At 38.3% G+C, this 25506-nt stretch overlaps 1 protein-coding gene across 3 annotated transcripts; it reads right to left on the bottom strand.

Annotated features, from left to right (window-relative positions):
- LOC113519455 (histone lysine demethylase PHF8-like) lies at positions 1–25506 on the bottom strand. 3 transcript variants are annotated; one of them, XM_052897084.1, is made up of 22 exons: positions 25379–25486; positions 23760–23845; positions 22240–22535; positions 20318–20454; positions 19339–19537; positions 18403–18498; positions 17536–17681; positions 16932–17058; positions 15636–15758; positions 15069–15191; positions 14196–14551; positions 12418–12647; positions 10725–10885; positions 8767–8877; positions 7496–7730; positions 6079–6220; positions 5323–5433; positions 4561–4676; positions 4223–4313; positions 3052–3259; positions 2120–2195; positions 1–1624 (listed from the first exon to the last, which is right to left on the bottom strand). In XM_052897084.1, the coding sequence occupies exons 1-22, from the start codon at positions 25477–25479 to the stop codon at positions 1545–1547; spliced, it is 3351 nt and encodes a 1116-aa protein (XP_052753044.1). In that variant the 5' UTR covers positions 25480–25486; the 3' UTR covers positions 1–1544. The 3 variants fall into 3 exon arrangements, with proteins under 3 accessions (XP_052753044.1, XP_052753045.1, XP_052753043.1); XM_052897085.1 differs by having other exon boundaries at positions 2–1624; positions 4561–4679; positions 7496–7727; positions 25379–25506; XM_052897083.1 differs by having other exon boundaries at positions 2–1624; positions 4561–4679.

Below are 25506 nucleotides of genomic sequence, written 5' to 3'. Positions count from 1 at the left end.
TTTTTTAAAAACCGTTAAGAAAATAATAAGAGAATAACTAATATACTCCTAACATAATCCATAGACAATAATACTATTTATTATATTTTTTTTTTTTTATAGTTGACAAATCGCATCTTAATTTTCAAAGATACGTATATAGAACGTGCAGGGTTACACCCCAATATAATTTGTTTTTTAAGTAATACACACAAAAATTTGCCGTGTAGGGCCCAGCATAGAACGGGCCACCCTTTCCTTTCCCGTGGATGACGTAAGAGGCGACAAAGGGAACCGAATGGCAGAGGGATGTGCAGCAGAATCCCTCTTAACCGTTTGAGTGCCGAGTACGCATTGTAACTAAAAGCGCTATAGCGCTCATGAAATCAGTTGCTGTTTAGCTCGCTGTAGAAAAATTATTAACCCTTTGCATTCGAGGCCTTTTCCGCTCGCGCGAACCAGCGACTCGAGACGATTTCGGCCTTCCGAGAAAACCATCTTATCGCATATTGTAAATAAGGAGATCCAGTTACAAAAAACCATAGCGTCGTAGCAGCGTAGTTCGATTTAAAGTTTTAAAACACTCGGGCGCCGCTCGGGTGCAAAGGGTTCAAATTGGATAATTTTTGGAGGAGATACAGTTTTTTTAGAAACAAGGATAAATGACATCAACACGACAAAGATTTCTTTGGCATTTTTAAGTAGATATGAGTAAGAGATGGCATTACAACGGTTAAAACGTCACCAAAAGCCAAACTGCGGTTGCCAATCCGCCTGCCAAGCGTGGTTCCTACTGGCAAACCCCCCCCCCCCCTTATAGGGGAGACCATATTCAGCAGTGGACTCTTAACGGCTGATACAATAGACAAAAAATAACATTAAAAATCATATCTTTCTAGCAATCAATCTGAAATTTCACTATTGGTTAAAAAAACAAACTAAATATTTTCTTCTTTCATAGTAAAGGTACCATATTATCAAGTATAACCCACCTGTCATGATCTGATTTAAAATTAAATAATACGCAGTGGCAACCCTATTAAATGACACGCACATTGCAATTATAACCTTATTATCATGGGGACAATATTAAAAATGCCATTCACGCGAGCACTACTCAATAAAAAAAAAAAATGTTAAAAGTAGGCAATTCTAAACCGTATGGTCAGGTAATAAGGTGCTAAAAGATATACGCATCCGAATCGACACAAATAAGACATCAATATACAAATACTTGAAAACAATTATATGACTCGATTAAGATACACGGTAGTAGGCTTGCGGTCGAATTTATAAAATCCATTTTCAATAATTCAAATGAAAATAAACCTTATATTTATTAAAATGTAGCTGCTATTCTAATATTGCGGTATTAACGGAACCTCGAATTATTTTAAATATATAGAAGCCCGATCAACAAAATTCAACTTACAGTTGAGTTAACATAAGGTACAAATTCATAAATCCGACCGCACAAACAGTAGACCGACATATCCACAACACATATTGGTCCGTGCTAAATACATATATAAAATATACATCTACGTACGTAAACTATGTTTATTTTAATATACCATCTTGTGTATTTTGAGGATTTTGCCGAGACGCTGTTTGGCCGTCTTCATACCCTTTTTCAGTCTTATATCTGCAATTTAATTTTAATAACAGGTATTACATAACGCCATCTAGTACCAAAATTAAGCATAACTTATGCTATGAGTACTAATACAAGCTAATCGAGATACTTATATACTCTTTTTTTCTACATTTTATTTATTTATTTCTATATTTTTTTTTATTTTTATTTTTATACGACTTACAATGACAGACAAGCTGACGGCCCACCTGATGGAAAGTGGTAACCGTCGCCTATAGACATGAGCAGTACCATGGACATAACACACACATACTGTTTCGCCCATGATACCCTCCATGCGTTTCCATTCCTGAGGACTCAGGTGTTATTTCTCTGTACCCTGTAAATACACGCCATATCCCACCCTTCAAACCGAAACACATCCATGCAAACACAACTGCTTCACGGTTGAAACACGAATAGGACAGAGGTACACAAGCAATCGACTTTCGTACAAAGTCTCCCTCTGGTAAAGACGTCGTAAAGATATAAGATCGCACTCACTCTTGTTTGGCGTACTTTGTACAGGCGGCGGGGGCCGTCTGCTCTTTGTAGCTAACACTGCCCGCTTCGCGTTTTGCTGTAAAGAGGTAAAATAAAATTGGATAGTTAAAAAGTCAGTTAAAATTTTACAGAATTAGAAATCTGATTATTAGGTTTCAATACAGTTTTTAAATATTAAGCCTATTTGCTAATCCAAATAACATAAAATAATAATTTCTCAAACATGCTTGGAAATGTGAGCATTATTTTGACAAACTTCTTCGAGATACATCAAAATTTCCGTATTGGCCAGATACATGCGGGCAGCGGCCGGCAAAAGTTGTATGAAAATCCATATCTGTCGTGTTTAGCGGCCAGATAAATTACTATGTGAACTCATATCTATCCTGTAATTTAAAACTAATGGAAGTTGTTTGTTGAAAAGAAAAAAAAAAAACAAAGGAACATTATAGTACATGAAAAATTATTATTGTTTGTTATTTGTCATTGAATTCAAAAAGTAAAATTGTGTTTTTGATTTTTGCGCATTGTTTGAGAAAACTACTATACAAGCCTTGGCCACAACTAGGCATTGATGGATTCACGTATGTGTGCCTCGGCTACGCCTCGGCCCAAATTTGCACGTTCTTGATGATGATTTGAAATTTGGTATATAGGTATTATATGAGAAAGAGGACACATTTTATAGAAATAATGAAAAAAAAATTGTATTTCATAATAAAAAAACGAGTTGAATACCAGTTACATTTTTGTAAAATTTCTATAGGACCAATCTATAACCATATCTTTTCAGATAAAAGATTACTTTTTCAAATTCATTCAGAACTGATGTGGTGACAATAAACACAACCGAATCGAGAACCTCTTTTCTTTGAAATCAGTCAAAAAAGTCAACAAGCGAAAGTTAGTAGAAGATATTGAAGAGCACTAACGTGATGCGCGTCCTTGTGGTGGTGCGCGTGCGTGGCGGCGTGCGCGGCGGGATGCGCGTGCGCAGCGGCGGCGTGCGCGGCGACGTGCGCGTGCGCGGCCGCCGTCAGCGCCGCGCGTACGCACTCGCGCCGCACGCCCGCGCGCGCCGGGCCACGCAGCCGCGGCGCCACGCGACCTAGCCGTGCACGCGGCGACCACGACTCGTCCCTGGACAAAACCAGACACCCGGTTAACACAAACGATTACAAGTTAACACCCCTGTCAGGTCCATCTTCACACAATCCCCCCTCGAAACCATCCTGACAAATTGCTACTGAATCCATCACGATAGATAATCGAATCCGCTTCGATCCTCACCTACCGTATCTCACTAGTGCCCCACCAGCACGTGCCAATAACGTAGGCAGTGTTGCCTTGAATTATTTAGCCATTAAAAAAAATTATATTTACACGATACACTAACAACAAGTTGCCCAATCACTTAACCCTTGAACCTGATCTAGGAAGGCCTGTATTATATATTTATAAATTATATTTATATATTATAAAGAATAAACTAGTAAACTTTTGAACACACAACACAAAACACCCAATTACATAAACCAACATTAAAAAAAATCTTAACCCATTGAATACGGAGAGCGCGCCAGGGCGCTGTCCAGTGTTATACGTTGTGACGGCGAGCGCCGGCGCCTCGAGGCGCTCTCCCCGCCCTCACCCAATGACGGCGAGCGCTCCGAGGCGCTCGGTTTCCTTTAGTTTCAAACGTGCTTTAGACCGTTCCAGTCACTTGTGGAAGCCCGTTATTTACTGGCAGTCACTCCTAACAATTAACTAAGCCATATACGTAGAAAAAGTTGTGCCGTCAGTGACGGCCGTTTATGAAAAACTAAGCCGTATACTGCATAGGGATCTCAATATGGCCGCCGTATTGAATGGGTTAAATTATATTTAAAATAAAACACAGCATATATATTTTTTAAGTCAAATTAAATATTTAGAATTTATCCATCACAAAAAAAAAAATTAAATCGCATGTCATAATAATAATTTAAGCAAGCAATATTTATATAATAAAATTCCGTCCTGCAGATATATTCAATTGCCCTCATAATGTTATTTCCATTACTATAACAATAATTACAGTTAAAGTATAACACTGATACTGACTTGTCGCGTGCAGGCTGTGGTAAGCGCGTACGCCGCCTGCGCGCGGGCCACTCGTCCTCGTCGTCCGACGACGCCTCCAGCGACGGGTACACTGCGGACACAAGAACATAAACAATTACACATTATCCAGTAAAAAATTACGTTACGTTATCGGAATAAAATACTCAGATGAGATTAATTTTCGATTCGTAACATACCCAGATTTCCACCTAATATTGGTGGCCTTTGAGAAGCTAGTGTTAAGATTGGAAAATATCATGTATGGTAAACATGTTTGAAAGAAATTTTAATTTTAGAATAAAATTAATAAAATTTTTCAATTATGAATTTATGAATACCATATTCCTCATCCCTATGAACCTCCTTGATGACATCCTCCTCGTCGGCGTAGTCCTCGTCAGCGCTACTCGCGGCCGCCTTGCGGGACCGCGACCGTCCACCTCCCGTACTCCCACTACTGATAAAATTACATAATTAATGAAATTGTTAGATGTTTAATGAGAATATTTGACATTTTTTAAGTACTATTTTATTTAGCATTTTTATAATAGACAGATAGTTTATCTTTTGTTTTACACTTGTGCCACTGGGACTCTGACCAAATATATATCCTAAAAACCTCTCCTTTTTTTATTATTACTAATCTAGCTATATCACTGCCATTTTAGTTGTATAATTAGATGAATTTAATTACAAAAAAAAAATGCGACATTTTGATGTTAACACCATAATATATTCCGTACATAATATGCACGGTGCAGGCATCAGATATTTTGTTGTTGTGTAAAATAACTACACTGAGTGAGAATTTTGAAGTCAAACTTAATGTAATAATCACAAATAATTCTTGTTTTCCCCAAATTAAATAATTTATTGAATCCATAAGTCACATTTTAATATTTTTTTTTTATCTATGCGTGTATTATAGTGTAATAACCTATAAACACGCTCCATGATATAACACACAGGGTGTACAAAATATTTCCTTAGAACAACTTATAAAGACCTTTGTATAAAACATATGATGCAAACACAACATGCTTTGCAATATGTATTTTGGTAGAATGTGTGAGAGTGAAGTAAAAGTCACATGTATTCACCTATCGTGCGTGCTGTTTGTTTGGTGCGAATCGGCCGCGAGCCCAAAGGTTCTCTGGGGAGCAGTGTACCGTTCGCTGATGCTGAGCATGCCAGCCACTGCTGCATCCTCACTGTAATAAACAATCAGTAACAATAACTAAGTGACGATGATAGCTCTTTTAGAAATATTGAAAATTGATAATCCTACAAGTTTTATTATCTGTGGTTATGCTTCGTTATGTCTGTAAATATGAATTTCAACAGAAGCCAAACTTCATGTACTGGGCCCCCCCAGGGGGGGGGGGGGAGAGATCCTTAATAATGGAGATCAGTGGATCTATTGCTAACAATACCCTTTTTTTTGATGGGTGACAATGGAATGGTAACACCGCCTGCGCTAACGGGATACGCTGGCGGAGCAACAGTGAAGGGTGATCGATGAGAATGAAAACAGGTCAGTAAGCCCATAATGATGAATTCATCAGGAATTATACATGATAGTTTCCAGAGTGGAACCGCTAGGAGGTCAACCTGGTTGGGTATATTGCTAGCAATAGGATTCTTAGTCTCCAATACTAACAATATCTCTCCCCCCTCCCCACAATATCCCTGTTAAGGTCCCATGGAAACTCATCGTGATCAATTCCTGGTGAATTCTTCACGATGGGTTAATTAACTTCATTCTCACCTATCATCCTTCACTAGAACTCCTTCAAGGTATACAGATAATGCAGGTAGGGTTAATATTTCGTTAGCATGTTTAAAAAAAAACATACGTGGCAGTGGGCGGTTCCTCCTCGGCCAGCACGGAGGCCTGTATGAGCGACTCGATGCCATTGGCGGGCGCACGACTCGCCCCACTCACACACGTCCCACTCGCCCCAGACGTACTCCGGTAACTGCTACTGTTTGTTGTTGCTGTTATGTAAAAAAAAAAAAATATGTTAATTATGACTTACTTTTTCTTCCTGCCTTTTTCCCAAATCTATTAGGGATTTGTATTGTATTATTTTTTTATAACACAGGGGGCAAACGAGCATGCGGCTCACCTGATGATAAGCGTGAATTAACTGGGTACAGAGGAATAACACCTGAGTCCTCAGGAATGGCAACGCATGGGGGGTATCATGGGCGAAACAGTATACTCTGTTATGTCCATGGTACTGCTCATGTGTATAGTCGATGGTTACCACTTTCCATCAGGTGGGCCGTCAACTTGTTTGCCATTCTAAGTTGCATAAAAAAAAAAAGTGACTACCGCCGCCCATGGTCACCCACAACACCAACGACATTGCACGTGTGCTGCTGGCCTTTTAAAAGGGAATATGCTCTTTTCATGAAGGTTATGTTGTCGTATCAGTTCGGAAATACTGCTGCTGGAAGTTGATTCCAGACTCGTTGTGCGTGGAAGAAAGTGCCTTGAAAAACGCACGGTGGAGGACCGCCACTCGTCCAGATGGTTGGGATGAAATTTTAGTTTATGGCGGGTTTTACGATGGTGAAAATCAGCAGCAGGTATCAATCCGAACAATTCTTCAGAGCACTCCCCATGATAAATTCGGTAGAAGATGCACAGAGATGCAACATCTCTACGCAGTTTCTTCTTCCAATCGTCTCTATTTGCAGTCATCGCCCCCTTTTTGGTCATGTAATCTTTCACACGGTCATTACATCTCTTTTCGGGTCTTCCTCTGCACTTATAACCATCCACATTCATACATAATACCTTTCTTACCACATTCCCTTCTAATGAGTGGAAAAATGTATTTTATCTATCTTAAATTAACATACAAATGTATGTATTATCGTAGCAAAACTGTTCTAGTAAAGTAACACGAGTAAATTAGTACATGCATGAAACAAAATGCTAGATGTCGCTGTAAAATTCTGACTGATTGATGACGAAAACAAATCTATCGATTGATCGTCTACGAGTACAGATAATCTAATGTTTGCATTGAATGAATTTTTTTACAACACGGGGCAAACGAACATGCGGCTCACCTTATGGTGACTACCGCCGCCCATGATTACCCATAATACCAACGGCATTGCAGGTGTGCTGCCGGCCTTTTAAAAAGGAATATGCTCTTTTCTTGAATTACTGACGCTTTGACTTTATAGTCATACAAAGCAATCACTAGAGGGCGCCACTGTCGCAAGCAAACAAACAAACCTAGAGCGAGCACTGACCTGCCGCGTGCCTGGAGTGCTGGTGCTGGTGCTGGTGGTGGTGGTGCTTGTGGCGCGGCGGCTTGCGGCGGCGCGGCGGCGGCGCGTCGTCGATGTACAGGTCGCCGTCCTCGTAGTCATAGGTGGCCGACACGCGGCGCCGCGCCGGCCTCTCCGACCGCCGCACCGGCGCCGGCGCAGCCGACGCCGACGCCGCCGCCTCCGTCGCCGCCGGCTTCTGCTCCTCCAGTACCTGCTGGGTAAAGGAAAGTAATTATTAGTAATAGCCACTCCGCTATTAATAACAGTTCCATTGGTAATAATATCCTCACCGACCTCCACGTAGTTCTCCCTGGAAACCATCTGAACTCCTTGATTCTCATCTATTATATCTGACTGTTACCCCACAATGCAATCCCGTTATGAGCACACCCTCAACAATCAAAGACAAGACATTACATAGATAATTTATATGGTCAATATTTGAATTTAGAACGCGGAATTGCTTATATAATTGGCGACACTATCACATATAATAACCACAAAAAATTCAAATTGAGTAACATCCTTTTCAACCGACTTAAAAAAAACAGGATGTATTTATTTTATGTTCGTTACCTCATAAGTCATATCAATTGAAAACCGATTCGGAAATTTATTTTTTTTATATGAAAGGATATACTTATAGAATGATTCCATAGAAATTTTATAAAAATTGGTTCATGAATTTAGTTTTTAAACTATTATAACTGATTTTTGATGTAGACAATTATAAATTATAATTCGTCATACTAATATATCCACCAACCATCGCGTCATATCAAGAATATAAAAGAAAAATACTGTCTGAATTCAAATATGACCAGCTGAATGATTCCCCACAACGGCGACACCCGACAAGACCCTATGATGTGAATCTGTCTACGCCATCAGGAAATATAGTCATGTATTTATTGCTTCCCTCTTTCTTTCCCGTAAGTATCATAAGAACTGACTAAGAAACTTAACTGTCGAGGAATGGGCAGCGACTTCCTTCTTAAAACATCACCAAAGCCTAACTGCGGTTAGCAACCACCTGCGAAGCGTGGCAACTATTGACAAAACCCCCCTTATGCAGAGACCTATATTCAGCAATGGTCCAAAGAACAGGCCACCCCTTCCTTTCCCGTTGGTGTCGTAAGAGACGACTAAGGGAGGGCGAGGGATGGGCAGCAACGTCCCTAGGGGGACGTTATGTTCACCAGTGAACAGTTAAAGCCTGGTATGATGATTATAACGATTGTTTCACTCACATAATTATTATTGGCGTACTGCTGCGCTATGGCCGCGTCGTACGACGGCAGCTGGTTGTGGTAGCCGCCATTTATCTCTGGTACAGCCACATTGCTGAAACTTGCCGTTTGCTGCAACAAGCACGCAATTTACGAATTTAAATATAATTTATCCATTTAAAGTATGACAAGATTTATTAATTTATTTATTTATTTAAACTTTATTGACCAATAAAATGATTGTGTTAAAAAAAATGTGTATTTTTTTTATGCATCTTAGAATGGCAAACAAGCCAACGGCTCACCTGATGGAAAATGGAAACCGTCATCTATAGACATGAAAAATACCATGGACATAACAGAGTATACTGTGTCGCTCATAATACACACACATCTTTATTTCGTTCAAAACATATTTTCTTGTAAAATTTTATTAGCAATTTATTCTAATTGGAAACAGTACTTTGATCAATGTATGGAAAGATATAGGCATACAAGGGAGTCATTGGCGGAGAGTTTAAAACTGAACCTAAAGTATGTGTGTATATGTATGTATGTTGGTATGTGGGCACTCAGTACTTATGTACATAATGGGGCTGAGTACATATGTATTGAAGTAAACCTGCCTTACTAAATGACCGAACGTTTCACCGTATAATTAGGATATATAGAATTAAAATGTATTCTTAACTAGCAACCCACCCCGGATTTGCACGCCTTTTTAAAATAAATTAGAGGTATTACTTATTGATAATTTTCTATATGAAAAATATTTTTTTTTAATATTTTTTTATTTATTTATACATTACTAGTAATCCGGCCCAACTTCGTATGAATATATAGAATGTTCAAAAATAACACATTGCTTAACTAACATAGATTGTTTTAGCGATAAGACCTCCTTTTGTACTCCGTAAGCGTAATATATATTTATTTTTGTATTTTTCTTTAAGTGGTACAATAAAGAATAAATAAATAAATAAATATAACCCATGTTACTCCCTGATACTATAGCTTTCTATACTTAAGAAAGAATGTTTAAAATCAGTAGAGTAGTTTTTGAGTTTATTCATTACAAACAAACAATAAAATTTTTACCTTTTTATAATATTAGTTTAGATTTAGGGTATTATAAAACTTACATAGTTCAAATAGGATGTCCCCCTAAGAATTCTTTTTTTTTTAATGGATGATAATGTAATGGTAACCCCGCCTACGCTAACGGTATACACTGACGGGGCACCAGTGAGAGATGATAGATGAAAATGAAAAGGCAGATCAGCCCATTGTGATGAATACACCTGGAATTCAGCACGATGATTTCCAGGGGGGACCACGTGGAGGTCGACCTGACAAGGGTATATTGCTAGCAATGAGACTGGTAGTTCGCATTACTAACAATCCCTTCCCCTCCCCCTTCTGCCTAAGATTTTTTTTTAATTAGATGATAATATAATGGTAACCCTATTAGATTACAATGGGATAGTAACCCCGCATGCGCTATCGGTATACACCGGCGGGGCACCAGTGAGAGATGACAAATGTGAATGAAAACAGTTCAATTAGCCTATCTTGACGAATTCAACTAGAATTAACTACGATGGTTAGGGGGGCAAAGGGATTGTTAGTAATAGAGACTGAGAATCCCATTGCTAGCAATATACCCAGCCAGGTCGACCTCCTCGCGGTTCTCCCTGGAAACTATCATGGTTAATTCCCGATGAATTCATCATGATGGGCTAACTGGCCTGTTTTCATTCTCATCTATCACCCTTCACTGGTGCTCCGCCAGCGTATCCCATTAGCGCAGGCGGGGTTACCATACCATTTTCACCCATAAAAAAAAAAAAAAAACTACGATGGTTTCCAGGGGGAACCACATAAAAGTCAACCTGTCAGATTATCCCCCCCCCCCCCTAAGAAATTAAAATAAGAAAACAAGGTATTCATGAAAAATAAATAAGCCAATTTCCAATTACCTGGTGCACGGTCTGCGGCATCTGGGCCTCCTCGTATCGCTGGTACGAGTCCACGTAGGACACGTCCGCGGGCTGGTACCCGTAGTCGGGCTGGTAGGAGCCCGGCTTAGCCGCCTCCGAGTACTGATAGTCTTGCTGCACGTCCTCCGCCGAGTACATACCTGATGAATACAAGCAGATCATGACAACTTATTTTTAAATGAAAGGTTCCTTTAAAAGACATGATTTACTGGAAGTAATCTCATGGGCTCCTCATCTTGTACATTAGCTTTTTAAAGAATGTTTTATCTACCGCTTGTACAACGGATTGTGCTCAGAGGAATTATTCAATATGATGCCCACGGCCACTTTCTATCATCGTACGGCTCGACTACAGGGAGTTCACCCTCATGTCCTACAGCCTCAATGGTCGCGTACAGCGCGGTTTCAGAGATGTTTTCTCCCACGAACACTCAGGTTATGGAATGAGCTCCCTGCCGAGGTTTTCCCAAGAGACTACAGCATGGGGTTCTTTAAAAGGGGCGTAAAGAGGTTTCTTCAGGGTAGGCAACGCGCGCGTTATACCTCTGGTATTGCAGGCGTTCATAGGCTACGGTAACCGCTTACCATCAGGTGGGCCGTATGCTTGTGTGCCACCGCAATGGTATAAATTTTTTATCTTTTATATATATAAAAATTAATTGCTGTTATCATCATCATACCAGCCTTTAACTATCCACTGCTGAACATACACCTCTCCCTTGGGGGGTTTTGCCAGTAGTTGTCACGCTTGGAAGGCGAATTGACAACCACAGTCAGGCTTAAGAGATGTTTTAAGAGGGACGCTGCTGCCCATCCTTCGCCGTCCCTTAGTCGGTTCTTACGATACCGACGGGAAAGGAAAAAGTGGCTTATTCTACGCCGGGACCACCAACGTAGTAAACCACCACGGGACCACAACTAAGTAAACTAACGGCTGTTCGTTAGTTTACGCTAAAATTAGAAAAAAAAAGACTTGACTGATTTAAATATTTCTTTTCTGTTTTGTTCGTTATATTTAAAAAAAGAACAAAATTTTAAAAGCCCTAAAGATCAGTTGTAAAATCTAAAAATTGATCTTGGAATTACTTTTAATAGATGGTTTTGTAGGCGACACGAAATTCGCCATATCATCTACTGTCTTTATTCTACACTAGATGACCCACTGAACTTTCAGGATACAAAAAAAATATTTTGAGAAAAGCTAGCGGTTGAGCTATAGTTTTTATTTATATAACAATTTCTTTAATGTAAATTCATGTATGTATAACATACATAATTATATATAATGAATGATTCATTTTTTATCAATGAAATTACATTCTGAGTGAATACATAGAATGTAATTTCATTGATTGAAGTGAAGTACATAGAATCATAAAATATGACTATTCTAAAATCTAAGTTTACTAGAATAAAAAATATTTTTTATTTTCTTTTTTTATTTCAAATAATTAATGAAAACTCCTTGCTCCTTACGAAGAATGATATAGCTTATAAAGATTAACAATATGTATACACAAATAAAATAAATAATTAATTACATAAAAGCAAGATAAAGAGGCAACAATGGGCGGCCTTATCGCTAAATAGCGATCTCTTGCCTGGAAGAGGAAGACCTTAGGATGGAGAGGATAAATTAAAATTGGGAATAATAATTTCAAATCCAACTCACCAGGTCCATAATTCAACTCCTGACCTTCTATCCTCATGTTCGCTTGTAGATTCTCATTTGTGAACAATATTTGCTCCTCATGGTAGTCACCGATGTCCTTCTTGGAGATGGTCCACTGATGGATTGGTTTCAGAATGGGCCGATCTGACCTGATGAGATGGGACTTGAGGATAGAATGTTCAGGCATGTTGTAAGGTGGCGGCTCGTCACGTGACGACGAGGGAGAATTACTGCAACAAAATTATATTCTGTTAGTATCTCAATTTATCAAACCTAACCTTTTATCCTTTTTTGTTCTTAAAACTCATAAAAAATATAAATTTCAAATTATCAAAGGGGGCATCCATTAATTACGTGAGCTCTTTTTCGATCAGTTTAGACACCTCCCCCCCCCCCCCCCCTAGGTGAGATTTAGTGAGATTTGCCTTGACCCCCCCCCCCCCCCGCCCCTTACGTGAGATTGACCCAAAAAATATTTTAACCTTAATTTATATTTATTATTCGGGAAAATAATAAATCGTTCAGGTATACTATAATTAATTTATTTAAATTAAATAAAATTCAAAGTAAAAACATAAAAACAACACTTTCTTTTAAATTTTTACTCAATCCATGGATACTCGTGTATTTTTTCAATCGAAATAATTGGACACATATCATCTGGGATTTCTAGTAGTGCAGGAAGACAATCACTGGAAACGTCTACGTTTATCTTTAATATTTTAGTAATATCTTTAATATTTTATATTTTTTGAAGTTGACGTGAGATTTTTTATTATCCCCCCCCCCCCCTCGGCTTAAATGAGATTTAGTGAGAATTCATTAGACCCTTCCCCCCCCCCCCTCTATTCTGAGCTCACGTAATTAATAGATGGCCCCAAAGTCCTAAACCATATACCGCAGTTGAAGTTCAAATATCGTGCAAGCCATTTTTTTCATATTTTATTTCACTTCAATGATTAAGACAATTTTACATTTTAAAAAGTTGTTATTGTGACGTAACGATAATAGTTGGACATATAGTATCTCGCGTAGTTATTGATATTTTCTTCAATATTGTAGAACATACGTTTGTTCTATCACCAATAGTTTCCGCAGCGCACGCGACCAAAGATATTTTTTAACATTTTTTTTACGCCTTGAGTTACGTTACTAAAGTTTTAATAAAGATCCCTAATCTTTTCTTGCAATAAATAGATCACATTCACCCTGAGTAAATCAGCTTATGTTACTCAGGGTGAATGTAGCTTTCTAATGGTGAAAGAATTTTTTAAATCGGCAAAGTAGTTTTTGAGTTTATTCATTACAAACATACACACAAAAATACAAATCTTTCCTCTTTATAATATTAGTGTAAATGTACTGTACTGAAACTTGTTAATATAATAATACTCAAATTGTATTAAAAAAAATCTACTTCAATTGTGGAAAAACCAATTTTATAGGACCAATTGGTAAGTACATCCTTTCAGATACGAAAAAAAAAGGAATTTTCCAAATCGGTTTACAACCGACGGAGTTATGAGGTAACAAACGTAAAAAAAAATACAAAGGACACGAGAACCTTCTTTTCGAAGTTGGCCGATTAATACAAATTTCTATTTGTTGTATATGTGTAACAGAAGTTGAGTTTTGTATTTTTTTTTCTTTTTTGCTCTTCCGTCTAATTTGCCCAAATTTAGAATTACGTTTTAGAACTTCAATTACGATATCCCAAAACATAATTTTTCGGACAGATAGACAAAGTAATACGTTAAAATAAAAAATAAACTACTCACTTTAACTTGATCTTTAGGACGTTCTTCTTGTCGTTTCTTTCAACGTAACCATTCCCGTCTTGGTAACCTTGCTCCCCGTAGTTCTGAAACTGGAATTTCTCCTGTGCAATCATCTCTTTGCCGTCGACCACATATTTATCGGTCAAGCCGTTTGTGTACTTGACATCCTGGGAGACAAATCTACCATCGTTGTATACATCAAATTTGTCCGCATACACTTTCTCTTCGGTAAACTCTCCGTTATGCCCCATATGCATTATTGGTTTCGGGAGGGTGAGTTTCAGTGACTTTTTCGATGCACTCTGTTTGTTTGAATGAGATTTTTTCGGTGATGAGTGGTTTTTGACTTTGTAATCCTGTAATTTAAAATGTTTCTATTAATTACGAGCGTCATAGACAATATTAACATATAATGGAAACATTCCATGTGGTCCCGGCATAGAATAAGCCACCCCCTCTTCCTTTTTCATGAGTGTTGTGAGAGGAGACTAAGGAAACTTATTCATAGAGGAATAAGAAGCAACATCCTTCTTAAAACATCACCAAAGCTTAATTGCGGTTGCCAACACGTCCACCAAGAGTGGCAACTAGTCTGGCACTGACAAACACTCCTTATGGGGAAGGCTTATGTTCAGCAGTTGACAGTGAACGACTGAAATGAGGATGATGATAATAAAAGTGTGCTGGGCCCATAACCTATTATAATATATGATTTAGAAAGACTATTTATGATTGCATTAAATAATGAAGGCACTACTCTTCGTAACATACAATTAGATATATTGATTTTTGTATTAAAATAACAAATAAATATACAAAATGTCAGTTTTAGTAGATGTAACATCGCTCTTATGTACTTGTAATAAGACTCACTTTATCTTTATTAGCGGCGCTAAGGGACCTCTTTTCCAACGTGCGAAGTTCCTTACACAGTTCGCGTACTAACTGCCCCGAGTTTAAACATTTGGGAACGTTATCACGCTTCGCTGCATCCGTCTGGAAGTAAAACATACTTTATCAGAATTAACATAAAGTCCAATTTTATTCTATAAAGATACTAGTTGATCCGGCAAACGTTACTCCTTACCGCCACCTAATCAATTATTTCTTATCAACTCAACTATTTATATTATATAATATAAGTTTATTCATAGCATTGTTTGAGAAAAGTACTATACAAGCCTTGGCCACAACTAGGCATTGATGAACTTACGTATGTGTGCCTCGGCTACGCCTCAGCCCACATTTGCACGTTCGTCCATCAATGCCTCAGTTGCTGGCCGCTGCAGTAATGTACTATTTATTGGAGTTTTAAAAACATAAAACAGTCTGCGCCATTCTGGTATCCATCTCTACTCTTAGCCAGATCAATTATTTCCCCATTGTGTAAACAAAACCGCGGGTAAGAACTAGTTATTTATATAAATTCCTACCACTTACACTTTTCAACGCATGCCACTCTTTTAAGGCATTAGCTAATAACTTGATGCCGCGCAATAATAATGGCGGAATCTGCACCGGCGTCGGCTGCACCACACTCTCGCTTAACGTGAAATCTTCGTCCTGCAAGAGGAGAGCATATAAAGGTATGTAAATCCCAAATTAAAGGTATAGAGACAAGCAATGTAAAGAGAAAATACACTATAACATGTTGGAAAGAGATAGAGAAGAAAGTCTTTCACCCATGCAATATAAGATCGAAAAGGATTTGGCAGGAGTATGAACAAAATAAATTCTGATTATTTTTGAATTTTGCAGCGTAATTAGTTTTCTATAAATTCAAAATGGCCATATGCACACATTTATATTCACTCCGGTGCTAAGCCGGCATTCTCTGCAGTTGTCATCACACCACCAATGCTATAATATGCGTGCACATTTTATAAGTATATAGTTTTTTCTACGTACAAATATATGGTATAAGCGTTTACAGTCCACTGTAGCCGCCCTAACAAAAACAATTGCAAATATAGCTAGTTCTTTTAATATATTTTAAACTAGTGGTCCATCACAACTTCTTATGGATTAAAAGAAGTCAAAGTAGAAGAAAAAGTATTTTTTTTTAAATACAGCCCATGTTAATGATAATGTAGCTTATATATGTGAAAGAATTTATTTTACAATCGATTAAATATTTCTTGAGTTTATCCATTACAAGCGAAAATAATGTTCTCTTTACAATATTATTTAACCTACTTGGGTAAATTCAATAAAGAATTCGTCGCCCCTTTTAATGTTAACACTTTATTGTAAATAATAATAAATATTTATAAATGACAATCAACGGCATCTAACTTGAGTTTGCATAAAAAAAAAACAAACAATAATTATTTCTCATGGTTCGAATCGACATTATCCGTCTCGAGTGCTCACGATCACTCGACGCATCTCGATCGCCCTTCCCTCGAGAAATCTCGGAATCGACATACCCAGAATTATGTAACACGAGAAATGTTCGAATTCGAACTTTTGCTCGATTTCGTAATTCATTCGAATACACGAGAATTGGCCTCCTGGGGTCTCATGTGAGATAATAACTAAGGCTTTCTAAAAGGTTCCATTTCATGAGGTGTTGGGGGCCCATGTGAAATACTCGACTCTTGTATGTAATATTGAGGTATAAAATATGGAAATTTCATGATGAGATGGGGTTCCACGTGAGATAATTTTTTTTATGTGTTAATGTGAAATATCCTACGGTAACATGTGAGATGGTGTGTGTGTATTGTGAGCTACCTGCGTCTCCTCGTTGTGCCGCCGCAGCATGGTGAGGAGGTGTGCGCCCGCGTACCAGTGCATGGCTTCAAACAGCGGGTACCGGAACATAGTCGGCGTTTCCACGCGGCGCTCTATCTCGTACACTCTAAAAACAAAAAGCAATACCTATGATTTGTTGGAACTTCTAGCATTTTTATAGGTACTTTCGCGTTGTTTACTCATATTTTCTCATCCCCATAAAGTGTTATAAACAAAAATATAGAATAATCCATATTATCAGCCTTTAACAAGTCGCCACACTTGGCAGGCGTATGGGCAACCTAAGTTAGGCTTTAAAGATGTTTTAAGAGGGACGCTGCTGCCCATCCCTCGCCCTCCCTTAGTCGCCTCTTACGACATCCATAGGGAAAAAAAGGGGTGGCCTATTCTATACTAGGATCACACGGCCAGTATACAATAATATTACATCCTAAAAGCAAATAATAAGCTCAAAAGACAAACTTCCAAAATTGAATTTTCAAATTGAATAAAAAGCATCTGAAAGTAAATACATACATATTTTCTATGTAAGAATCTATATCAAGCGAAAAATTATTAAAAAAAAATCATACAATAAACTTACTGCAATTGCATCTCGATAGCGTATGAATGCAGGAAGTTTCCACCGAAGACCAACGAGTCGCACGGTGTGAGGACGGCGTGGATCCAGCCCGAGGGTATGAAGAGTGTCTGTCCAGCTTGCAGTTCTGCAGTGCCGTACCATTCCACCTAAAAGTGCGTAAATTCTTAATTAATATTAAAAATGTCAAAGCAAGTTTATTTGTTGTCCACTCTGTCTTGACAACTTAACCAATCATTATGTAATTTATGTATACAGGCATATATACCTAAGTGAACAGCAATAATTGTCCCTACAGTGATGATTTATTAAATAATATAGTAAATACGCCAAATAGTTTATAAAACTATGTTCCGTCATTATTTCTAATACACCTATGTATTTATGATAGAAAAAGCATTTCTATTAGTCATAATAATCATGGACTATCCGGATCGAAGGACCATACACACACATTACTCGCGCGTAACTATTTCTATTGGGGGGAAAGGGATTGTTAGTAATGGAGACTGAGAATTCTATTGCTAGCAATATACCCAACCAGGTCGACCTCCTCGCGGTTCCCCCTGGAAACTATCATGATTAATTCCTGATGAATTCATCATGATGGGCTAACTGGCCTGTTTTCATTCTCATCTATCACCTTTCACTGGTGCTCCGCCAGCGTATCCCGTTAGGGCAGGCGGGGTTACCATACCATTTTCACCTATCAAAAAAAAACTACTTCTATTAGTCGCGTAAAGACCAAATAGATCAGTATCCGGTTCGAAGGACCACGAACAGACATTAATGAGTTGCCCATACCTGTGTAAATCCCTAAGTAAGTTGTAAGTACCTTGTACTAAGACGTGGCTCTTGACTGAAACATACCATATCTCCGAAAAACCTCTCGTTTTGATTGTTCGCAGCACTCCACTGCTGGTACAGGGCGAGGTTGGTAGCTGTCGGCGGCACGAGGTAGAAAATCTGGATAAATATAAAGTAAAATGCTATTATCGTCATTTTCATTTAATATACATGCTTGAATTCTTTTAATACTATTTAAAAATGGATTTTAGCGTTATTCATTTTAGTCAGTGACAGAGAAATTCACAGTGCTGTAAATTTATGTATATGTCCAAAAGATAGATAAGTTTATTTTTATACAATTTAAAATGGCTAACAAGCTTATGGCCCACCTGATGGAAAGTGGTAACCGTCGCATATAGACATGAGCAGTACCATGGACATAACAGAGTATACTGTTTCGCCCATGATACTATCCATGCATTGCCATTCCTGAGGACTCAGGTGTTATTCCTCTGTAACTTGTAAATTCACGCCATATCCCACCCTTCAAACCGAAACACAGCCATGCAAAGACAGTCTCATAAAAATCTTAGCAGTTGCATATATTATGTACAAACATTTTTTTTTCTGAAATAAGGATGGAGTTAGATCTGGGGCATACATGTGCATGTCTATAGACGCCAGTTACTATTTTTCCTCAAGTGGAATATCAACTGCAACTTGCATAAACTTAGGTGTACTTAGATTTACTGTTAACGTTTATGCATCATACGCTGTACCGAACAAAAATGTGGTACCGCGCGCTAATGCAACGGCGTCTGTTGTATAACTCGAATTTGAAGCGTCGTTTTCATTAAATTTATGTAGGTAATAAACTCATTCATCCATAACCTTTAATCGAAATTTGGTAATTTCAAAAATCGGTGACGCAGTGGGTGTAGCGAGCTAGCCTAGAGCCGATCGCTCCACGGGTTAAAATTAGGCACTTTGTGATGGAAAGTACTATGTGAAGCATACCTTCTGTCCGTGCAGCACGTGGTACCAGACGGTGGTGCCGCCGAAGTCGAGGTGGAAGTCTGTGTAGGAGCCGGCGGCGGACATGAGGCAGTACTTCTGCACGGCGGGCCGCGGCCGCTCGGCCGCCGCGCCCGGCACCGCGCGCGCCGCCCAGTCCAGCCGCCGCGCCAGCGCCGGCGGCTCCACCAGCGGCGCCAGGCTGCGACAAGGGGGCACGGGTTGTTATCACGACATCATCACGGATGACGACAGCCTGGCCTGTCTTTTCATTCTCATCTATCACCCCTCACTGGTGCCCAGCCAGCGTATACCGTTAGCGCAGGTGGAGTTACCATTCCATTATCATCCATAAAAAAAACCCATCACACCACACGTTCACTTAACCGACGTGGATAGTCAACGCACAGTATTCCCCGAGTACAGCGTCATATATAAAAACGCACAATGCAGCGTTGCCGACCTTCCGTCGACGGAAGATGAGTGACGACCGAAGACTCGAAACGTAAATATTTCATAAGATTCAGTTAACATAGTGACCGATCCTCCGTCCAGTACATTTAGCTGGTGACACGAATCAATCACCACTCTACTCGATTAAGTAGAATGATAACCCAAACCAATGCGGTAAGTATTGTTAATAATGGGATCAAATAGCCCCATTACTAGCAATATACCCTGTCAGGTCGACCTCCACCTGGTTCCCCTTGGAAACCATAAATTCTAGTTGAATTCGTCAGGATAGGCTAACTGACCTGCATTCATCCTCACCTATCATCTTTCAGTGGTGCCCCGCCGCCGTATATCGATAACGCAGGCGGGGTTACCATTCCATTATCATCTATTAAAAAAAACCCCAGACCTGTGCTAAATTATGCCAATCACAGTTCGCCCGTCATCAATGAAAGAATGTTTTTTTACATAGCGCAAGTGGCTATAAAGTCTTATTACCAGAGGGCGACACCTGCAGTAGCATACTCACTTGGTATCCGAAAATTCTAGACTGAGTACATTGAGAGCTTTCTCGTCGCGATGCTCGGGCGGGGTCTCGAAATAGTCAACGAAATCACCCAAAGGCATCCGCAGCGTGGACTGTTTGCGTACATCGATCACTTCCACCTGGTAACAAATAATTACTTTTTATTATTATTAAACAAATTATATATCTATCTCTATTTAGTTGAACACACACATATACACACACACGCACACATAGTCTGTATTTTGTAATTAACTTTGCCTAAGTTATATATTAGAAACAAGTTTTAATTCTTGCACTTTATATCTCATTATTGTTATCTATGTATTATAACACTAATTGGTTGCCTTGTATTTGTGTAGTCCATGGAGATGGGGCACTGGTGACTTGTAACACAGGCACTTCTAAACCTACCGCAAGCACCAGTCTCTCACAAAATTGGTCTTCATATCAAATCGTATCTCAAGTTGTCACTTTATACTACCTTTTGTGAAGAGAAAATAAACCATTCATTCATTCATTCATTCATTATTTTTTTTTCAGGAAGGTCAATAGACGTGTGTACGGTTCACCTGATGGTAAGTGATTACCGCATCTCATGATCACAAACGACACCAGAGAAGCTTGCTAATGTGTCGTCAGCTTTATAAAAAAGTATAATTTCTTTTCCTGTAGTCGTATTTAAAAAAAAAATGCCGTTGTAAATAATGGTAGGAAGTGAAGCGTGAAACGTACAGTAGTAGAAGGCCATTCATATAGGTGATGTTGATATTAATTTAAACCAGAGGTAGACTTTGTACAAAAGTCGATTGCTTGGGTACCTCTGTCCTATTCGTGTTTCTACCGTGAAGCAGTTGTTTGGATGGCTGTATTTCGGTTTGAACGGTGGAATATGGCTTGAATTTACAGGGCACAGAGGAATAACACCTGAGTCCTCAGGAATGGCACCGCATGGGGGGTATCATGGGCGAAACATAAAACTCTGTTATGTCCATGGTCTACTCATGTCTATAGGCGACGGTTACCACTTTCCATCAGGTGGGCCGTCAGCTTGTTTGCCATTCTAAGTTGCCTTAAAAAAAATATTGTTTTACAATATCTTTGTCTTATAAATCTTATTCCATCTCATCCATAGAGCAATCTGTAGACAAAGCCAACTGCCCTAAGAACAAGGAATTACATAGGAGTGATAAAATTGTCAATTCATAGCAAGCTAGTGTATAGAAAATGTTACACGGCCGTATAACCCTACCAAATTCAGATACAACCTTCTTGCATACTCTCTACATAAACTGTGTCCAATATATAATCTAGTAATGTAAAATTTGTCATTGACAAATAATTGACATATCAAAAACATTTTCTATACACTAGCCTGCTGTGAATTGAGAAAAATAGCAACTGATGGTGTGTCTGTCATCCTCTTTTTACTAATTCTATTTACATAAGAAGAAAGAAAGCAACCATATGATTTACAGTTTTTATTATATTATTCCTTCTATTTAATTCCTTGTTCTTAGCTATCGTCTAAGAGAAATGTAATGTAAATAGGCCTCTATTTTTCGCGCTTAGCCTCTCACTTGGGCCGTTGTGCATATAAGCCGTGGCTAGTACAGCTAACCCAGCTCCACCCAGAAGCACAGAAGCTTCCTGGGATCTTCACAGGCCTCACGAAGCGACCTCACCGTTCCGAGGATTTCTAAACGTTGATGGGCCAGTTTCACATTCCAGGATTACGTGAACAGCCGTTTCTTCGGCGTCGAAACAGCCTCGACATAGAGGGCTGTCTGTGGCACCTATTGTGTATAAATGTTTGTTTAATGGGCAATGGCCCGTTATTGTCCTTTTCATTATTTTAAGGCTTTTCCTGTTTTCCTAAGGAAAGAGAAAAGACAATAGATTATATTTCAGTAACTACCGCCTACCTCTAATTGTGCCCCGCAAAATCTTAGCACTGATCTGACGGTAAACGTAGCAGGGTTGGGGACCTTCAAGTCCAGCCCCTCGGGAGTGTGAAAGATGATTGGTCTATTAAAGCCGTCATCTCTAATAAATTCCTCTGTGAACTGGTGAGGCCGCAGCCGCATCAGGGCGGCTTGCGAGGGACGGAGGGGCCGCGCGGCCAGTGCCCGGACCCACGCTGGAGTCCCCACTTGCGAAGGGTGGTTCTCGGCTCCGAGCTCATAACGGTCCGCTCTGTGGTTATTTGTGGGGATTTTTACTGAAATCAGAATGTATTTTTTTATAGTTATGAAGTCCAATTTATTACAAACAATGCAGCAGTGAAATATTATAGGTAAGGATGAAACAAGTTAGTAAATCCAATGTGATGAATTAAAAAATTCAAAACTATGATGGGTTCCAAGAGGAACCACATGTAAGTAAACCTGATATAAACCTAGGGTATATTACTAGCGACGAGGCAGTTAAACTCAATTACTGAAAATTATTTTCTGCCAACATTTACCACTAACCAATTGGTAGTTGGTACATGGGTACCAGTCCTATTTGAAGGGGTGAGGGAGACAATTGTTAGTAATGGTATCCAGTAGCCTCATTGTCAGAAATATACTTTATGAGGTCAACCTCGATGGAGTCCTCATGATAACCATCTTAGTTATTTTCTGATGAATTTGTCACAATGGGCCAACTGGCCTGATCATCCTCACCTATCATCAATCACTGGTTACTGTCAATACCTTAATATTCATCATAAAATATATCTCTATGGCAATGCAGCATGGCATTCACTTTGCCATGTGGTCCCTGCATAGAACGGACCACCCCTTCCTTGCCTGTAGGTGTCATAAGATGCAACTAAAGGAACTTAATAGTGAAGAGATGGGTAGCAGCATCCCTCTTAAAATATCACCAAAGCCTATTTGCAGTTGCCAATCTGCCTGTCAAACATGGCAACTACTGGCAAAACCCTCCAATAGAGGGAGCCATACGTTCAGCAGTGAACAGATAACAGCTGATATGATAATGGTGATGCATCATTGTTGTCTAGTAAAGTAGTAAAATAGGTATAATCTTAATATTCTTGCCCATAAAGGGAAGTCAACCAATAACAAGTACCATGGGTGTCATAGTATATTCTGTGCCAGTGATGACAACAGTTGTACACGGGGGCAAAGGAATTGTTAGTAATGGAGACTGAGAATCCCATTGCTAGCAATATATCCAACCAGGTCGACATCCTCGCGGTTCTCCCTGGAAACTATCATAATGAATTCCAGATGAATTCATCATGATGGGCTACTGGCCTGTTTTCATGCTCATCGATCACCTTTCACTGGTGCCCCGCCAGCGTATCCCGTTAGCGCAGGAAGGGTCACCATTCCATTTTCATCCAATAAAAAAAAACAATTGTACACATCTATAGGTGCATCTATGTTCATTTTATCAATTCCAAATGTGAAGAGTAATAAAACAATATACTTACAGACAGAAGGTCCATATGTTTGTGAGCATTTGGGGCAATGATACTTGTCTATGTCATCGGAATGATAAATCTTAACATCAACGCAACTGAAACAGATTTTACATTGATAATAATACAAGTGAACAGGAATTTAATATTCAGAATGGTTAAAAATGAACAAAACAAATATTTTTATTTATATAGGTTTACATTTATATGTGTGTGTGTGTGTGTGTGTGTGTATAATATGTATGTAATTTATGTAAATTATATAATATTTATTTTAGTTTCAGTTTAGCACTACCACTGCTCACTCTCTACTTCCTATGCCACTGTGTTAGGTTGACTATAAAAAATGTCTGTTAGAGATAAGTTCGCCTTTGCTAACATTGTTATTAACGTCTTGTTGTTACTGTATGTTTTAGTGCAATAAAGATTATATATAACAGTTAGTTTTGATCATATTTTAAAATATTTGTTTTGAAAGATTCTAGTTGGAAATTTTATAAAATTTAAAACATGAGCCAACAAATAAATATCTTACTGTAACTATTATTAAACAACTTAATTTTCAAAGCCTTTATCTATCAAATTTCATAAAACGCTTAACAATGTTTAGTATATATCAATCAATATGAATGTCTGTTACTGTTTTGTTTATCTACAATAATTTTCAAATTTTCACCGCATAATTATATTTCTGTTTTGCCAAAGGTTGACTAGGAGAGAATGCTATATAGCATTAAGTCCACCTTTTGTACCAATGATTTTTTGTAATCCACATTATTACTCATTTATTCTGCCTAACCGAATGGGAGACAGGTGAGACTAATGTATGTATTATTTATTTATTATTATTATTTATTGGCCATGCAATAAAAAATTAAAAAATACCTAAATAAAAAATTATTATTATTAACAAGTAGGCTTATTTTAAACTTTCTTTAACACTTTACTCTGTTAATTCCAATGCCAGATACTAATTGAAATTCCTAAATAATACAGAAGAAGTAATGTGTTGTGTATAAATTAATACACTATAGCCACATTTACATTAAATAAAAACACAGAAGGAAACATATTTGTGATAGATATGTATCTAGCCTCACTTTTTATGATGTAAACAATAAAAACTGTTATAAAAACACGGGCACGTGGTGTCGCTATAGCTGGCGATTACTATCATGATAAATATTATTAATTTATACTATAAATTTGAACTTTTTAAATTATATCTGATATTGGAGACTCGATAAATTTGTACAATTAAGTTTAGAAATGGAAAATTCCGTGTACTTGTTTCGATTTTATATTTCTAATTTGATATTGGATTTGAGAAAAGCCCACCTATTACCAAAACAAAGAATTATTTAATACGGCGCACTTGTGAATGAAGATGCAATATGTAAACAGTGACCGACAGTATAATAATGAGAATAATAGCACCAAACGTGCACTAAATAGTTTATTGCTATGTTCATTAGCAAATTAACTGTGTAAATAGAACATTAATGTTGAAAATCCAAGAAAACATTCGGCGACAAGAGTATGGCCGAAAGGCAGGGTTCTATCAACTTAAGAAGCCTTTTTTAACACATATCTAAGTTATCATATAGAAATTCATATATTTTCCACAGTACCTGCCATGAAACCATTCACGGCAGCAGTCACATTCTATCATAAACTGTCCAATGTTATATGGTTGACCACACAAACAATAAGTTTCTTTCGATGACGCCATTTTAATGGCGAATAGACAAAAACTTTT

Source organism: Galleria mellonella, unplaced genomic scaffold, assembly GCF_026898425.1.
Source record: "Galleria mellonella isolate WM207_F2 unplaced genomic scaffold, CSIRO_AGI_GalMel_v1 utg352, whole genome shotgun sequence".
Taxonomy (NCBI): domain Eukaryota; kingdom Metazoa; phylum Arthropoda; class Insecta; order Lepidoptera; family Pyralidae; genus Galleria; species Galleria mellonella.
This window is presented reverse-complemented; position numbering and strand designations above follow the sequence as displayed.

Coding starts and splice junctions, on each gene's coding strand:
- LOC113519455 (XM_052897083.1), bottom strand. CDS start 25,479: ATGGCGTCATCGAAAGAAACTTATTGTTTGTGTGGTCAACCATATAAC. Junction 15,192..15,635: donor AGTGGCATGCGTTGAAAAGT/GTAAGTGGTAGG, acceptor TTTTACTTCCAG/ACGGATGCAGCGAAGCGTGA. Junction 12,648..14,195: donor GTCCTAAAGATCAAGTTAAA/GTGAGTAGTTTA, acceptor ATTTTGTTGCAG/TAATTCTCCCTCGTCGTCAC.